Source organism: Pediculus humanus, genomic scaffold (assembly GCF_000006295.1).
Source record: "Pediculus humanus corporis 1103172108284 genomic scaffold, whole genome shotgun sequence".
In the NCBI taxonomy this organism is placed as follows: Eukaryota; Metazoa; Arthropoda; class Insecta; order Psocodea; family Pediculidae; genus Pediculus; species Pediculus humanus.
The window spans coordinates 530709-535726 of NW_002987853.1; the positions used below are offsets into that span (position 1 = coordinate 530709).

Consider the following 5018-nt stretch of genomic DNA (forward strand, 5'->3'; position numbering starts at 1 on the left):
TATTATTATTATTATTATTAAAAAGTATTTCAAACTAAATAAATTGCCTTAGAGTAAAAAATTGATTTTATTTATTTATTTATTTATTAAGAAAAAAAAACAAAACAAAACAAACATTATTCGAAAATAATAATACCCAGTTTTTTTTGTTTTTTTTTTTTGTTTAAATGGATAAAATTCGTTTGGGGGGTGGTTTATTTTGTGAGGGGGGTGTAAGGGGAAGGGGTGAGATAAAGGGTATTAAAAAAAAAACGACTTCGTATAATTTTCATCGTAAATTTTCATCGCATTTCCTAATAAATAAATAAAACATCTTTGAAAAAAAAAAAATTCGTCTTATTAATTTTTATTTATTTAATAAATAATAATAATAATAATAAAACGTTAAAGAAAACAAATTTTTTATCATCATTATCAATATCATTTTAAGTAGGAATTTTTCCGACCTGGCATTTTTTCCCCACCCATCCATTCCCTAAAAAAAAAAAATATTAATAATAATAAAACAAATAAATACTTTCGAAACGTTATTAATAAATTATTATCGTTTAATAATAATAATAATAATAAATTAAAATCGATGATACACTTTAATAATAAATTATTAAAATAAAATTTATCGATATATATACAATATACAATTCATGATTATTAAAATTTTATTTAAATATTTTTATTGTACGAAAAATCGTCATTATCATAAAATATTACGGTAATAAAAAAAAATATATATATATAAGGTCATGTGCGTGAGAGAGAGAGATAGAGAGAGTGCGTATTTATTTATATTATTATTATTATTATTTATAGGAAAAAACACATAATAGAAGAAGAAAAAAATTTATATAAGGTTCATTTAAAATTAACCGTATCGGATTTTAATAAAAACGATTTGGGTACTTATATGTGCGTATCGACAAATTCATTAGGTAGAGCGGATGGAACGATTCGTTTATACGGTAATTTTTATTATTAATTAATTAATTAAATAAATAAAATTTATGTTAATAATAATAATAATATTAATAGAAATAAAAGTACCGACGAAAATACCAACGACGACGACTACTACGACGAGCACAACGGAAATTTCGTACACATACACGGCAGTTGGAGCCATCGAAGGAACAACAATAGAAAAAATCGTAGAAATAAAAAGAAAATTTATTCAATCACCGACAACATTAGGTAAGATTTGTTATTGATGACGTCATTAATTTTTTACGCGCGCGATTTGCGTCATCATCATCATCATCGTCATCATTATTTTTATTTATTTACTTTCCAGCATCTTTAGGATCTCTTAAAGAGGAAGGAACCATAGGTCGTAGTAGTTCGACATTGGAAAAAGATTATAACGAAGTTAGCATGTCGTCATCCTCTTCCTCCTCTTCCTCTTCCTCTTCTTCCTCCTTCTCCTCTTTCTCTTCCTTTTCCTCTTTTTCTTATTTTTTTTATTTTTTTCCTTTTTGAAATTTTTTAGAAGAATATTAATATAATAAAAATTCAATTTTTTTATTTTTATTATTTATTTCTTTGTGACGTTAAATACATAAATAATAATAATAATAATAATAATAATAATAATAATACTTTTTCTTTTATGGAAAAAACTTTAACGTTTTTTTTTATGACATTTGACATATCCGGTTGAAATTCCAGGAAAAAAAAACCGACTGGAAATCGTTTCGATAGTGAAATCGCTCAGTTAATATACTTATATAATATTATTATTATTATCATTCATTGTAATATAATGTTAAATAATTTTTTTTAATATAAATTTAATTATCGCTCAGAAAATTATTTTTCTATCCATTTCCGTCGATCGCGTGCGGGAGTACACATCCGGTACAATTTTTTTTTGATCATTTCCGGTAGTAGAAATTGTAAACAAAAGAAAAACAAAATGGCGGATGAGATAATAATTTTTCTTTTATTTATTGTAAATAATAATAAATAAATTCAATCATGATTAATTAACGGTACACAAAAAAAATTATTCTATTATTAATTATTATTATTATTATTAATTTAACTAATAATAATGATGATAATCGTAGTGTTCTGTACTATTAATAATAATATTATTTTTATTAATCACGTGAAAAATTAATAAACAAATTATTTTAAATTATAAAATTTTTTTTCTCGCTTATTAAAATTATTATTAACATTTATTAAATACAAAAAAAAATTAATAACTAATTAATTAATAAATAATAATAATACTAATAATTTTCTCGAATATTCTATTTAATAAAAAAAATTATTTGTAATAAAATTATTATTATTATTATTATTATTTTTTAACATTTTTCGAATTGGTATTTTTCGTTTGAGTTTTATTACTGCTATTGCTGCTGCTGTTGTTGTTGTTGTTGCTGTTGCTGCTTCTGCTTTTTTTATTAGTAAATTCTGTCGGTTCCGATTGTGATGGAGATTTTGCTGCTTTTGAACTTACAAATTCATCCTAGGGGGAGGGAGAGGGGGAAACGACGTTTGTTAATAATTAATTATAATAACTTCAAATATGAATTTCGTTAATTACGAAACGAATAATAATAATAATAATAATAATAATAATAATAATAATAATAATAATAATAATAATAAAATTAATACTTCGTTCGTGCTCGACGACGGAATTAATAATAAATCTTCTGTTGATAATGAGCTCGGAGTCGGAAGTGCGGCCATTTTGGCTGCTTCCTCTCTCGCAGCTCTCATTGCAGCTCTTTGTTCCTTTTGTTGATTTTCTTGTTCGAATCTTCTCGCGCTATACGAATAACTTCTCTGCGATGACGTAGTGCTGTGAACGGAAGTTAAACTTTGTTTTCGTGAACCTGAAAATCCCAAAAAAAAACCAAAAAAACACAACTATTATTTATTATTACCCAAAACAAACAACAAACATCTTTTTATATATTAATTCATTTTTAAAGTCGACAAATAATAGTAATAATAATAATAATTTAAACAATCGACTTTTTTTTTTTTTTTAAAAACTTACGAAATTTTTTCTGTTTGTTTGTTTGTCGTTTATTCATGCTTAATAATATAAACAAAAGTTGAACACACGAAGGTTGAAGAAAGGAAATAAAGAATCATATGCAAAACTACATCGAAACACAATAATAATAATAATAATTTATAAGTCAGTTATTATTAATATTCGCAATAGAAAGAGAGAGAAAGAGAGAGAGAAAAAACAACATGAAAAAAATTTTTTTTTTTTTTTAAATTAATATTTACCGCATTTGCAGCCATCTTGCTTATCCGATATATAATTACCTTGATAGTATGATTGATTGATTGATTGATTGATTTGTCCAAACAACAACTCGTCACTTTTTTACTATTTAATAAATAAATAAATATATGTTTTTTTTGTTTGTTGTGTTGTTTGAATGTTGTTGTTGTTGTTGTCGTCGTCGTGGTACGAAATATATTTATTGTATAAACGTATAATATGATGTTTACTTAAAATTAATTAGAAAACAATTAATGCAGTGCCTCAAACACCAACATATAAAGAGAATTTTTTTTTTTTTTTTTTTTTTTAGTTAAAGAAAAGGGAGAAAACAATCAAACTCAAGCAAGCGAGGAATCGAAAATAATTTTTTTTTTTTCTTATTATTATTATTTTTTTTTTTATTTTTATTGTTACCGATAAGGGAGGTTTGTTCTACATCATTTTCTTCAACGTCTTCAACGTCTTCGTCATTATTATTGTTGTTATTATTATGAACAACTTCTAAATCGTTTTGTCTTGAGGATGCCTGAAGTTGACATGGGATAAGCAAGATGGCGGCTGCACGAGCCGCACCTGCTCTCGATGGCGGTACCAAAACTCCTTTATTCCTTGGATATTGTGCCAAACTCATTGTACTTCTCTGACACGATGATGATCTCGATGATGGACGATTTTGTACTGTGAGTGGTATCCCTGATTAATTACGAAACGAATTAAAATTTAAAATTTTGTTTTAATTAATGTTTGTTGTTAAAATTGCAGGAAATTACTCGTTACCGTTTATCCATTGATTGTCACTTGAAAATAGTAATGGCGGTGCTAAATTTGCATTTGCGTAGTGACGTGTCGGTGGATAACGGTTACCACTGAACAGTCGTAGGACGAAACACAATAATCCGGTAAGTACTGCAATACCCGTGGCAACACCTAAAAGAGTCGGTAAATCGGCAGAAACGACGACAACATCTATAAAAAATTTAAAAAAATTAATGGCGTCGTCGTCGTCTTTGTCGTCATCGTAGTGACAAAAACAAATTTTTTTTTTACCTTCCGTACAAAAAACCTTCCTCACACCTTTTCTTAAGGCAACCGTGTGAAATCCAGGCTTACACTGACATATGGCATTATGATGTATTTGTGTACAAATTGCGTTCGGATCGAAAAACGAACACGTTTGAGCATAAAAACATTGATCACCCAATTGTTTGGCTAAATAAAATACTTTTAACGTTATAATAATGATGATTATGATTAATAATAATAATAATAATAATAATAATAACTCACGTTTTTCGCATCCACGCATTATACCTATTTCAACCGGATATTTATCTTCGCATTCGCATGTTTTTTTTTTCTCGTCGCATATCACGTGTATTAATTTATCACTGCAAGAATATTCGCAAGGTCCACCCAAATAGGTACCCAATTCTACGATAATCAAAACAAATAAAAAAATTAAAAACCTGGAATTCGAATCATGATTTCCTTCCTCTTCCCCCACTAGAAAATAACTGGAAAAATTCCAACGATTCCCCCACCCCCCGCCTCCTCTTCTTCTCCCACGACAAAAATTTTTCTAGTTTTACGTAATGAAACGTAAATTAAACGAAAAAAAACTTGAGGGGGGGGAGGTTCATTTTCATTGACGCCTCTCATTTTTTTTTTCCATTAACTAAATGACAAATAATAATAATGATAATAATAAATCGTTGAGAATTGAAATTTTTTGAGAGAGGTAGAAAAATTTTCCGACGTTTTT

General features: G+C 26.9%; 2 protein-coding genes across 2 annotated transcripts in view; one reads left to right on the forward strand and one right to left on the reverse strand.

The window, feature by feature from the left end:
- Positions 1 to 1868, forward strand: part of Phum_PHUM522020 (lachesin precursor, putative) — a gene marked incomplete at both ends in the record, with an annotated part of 21998 nt that extends 20130 nt beyond the window's left edge. The window contains 4 exons of the mRNA XM_002431289.1: positions 811 to 959; positions 1030 to 1188; positions 1289 to 1362; positions 1800 to 1868. Coding sequence (XP_002431334.1) covers positions 811 to 959; positions 1030 to 1188; positions 1289 to 1362; positions 1800 to 1868 — 451 coding nt within the window. The remainder of the gene's footprint in view (positions 1 to 810; positions 960 to 1029; positions 1189 to 1288; positions 1363 to 1799) is intronic.
- A 540-nt stretch (positions 1869 to 2408) lies between these two features.
- Phum_PHUM522130 (uncharacterized protein) lies at positions 2409 to 4915 on the reverse strand (the record flags this gene model as incomplete). Its single annotated transcript, XM_002431290.1, has 7 exons — positions 2409 to 2448; positions 2642 to 2880; positions 3693 to 3949; positions 4034 to 4222; positions 4304 to 4465; positions 4544 to 4687; positions 4846 to 4915. The coding sequence occupies 7 exons, from the start codon at positions 4913 to 4915 to the stop codon at positions 2409 to 2411; spliced, it is 1101 nt and encodes a 366-aa protein (XP_002431335.1).
- Positions 4916 to 5018: the final 103 nt, after the last annotated feature.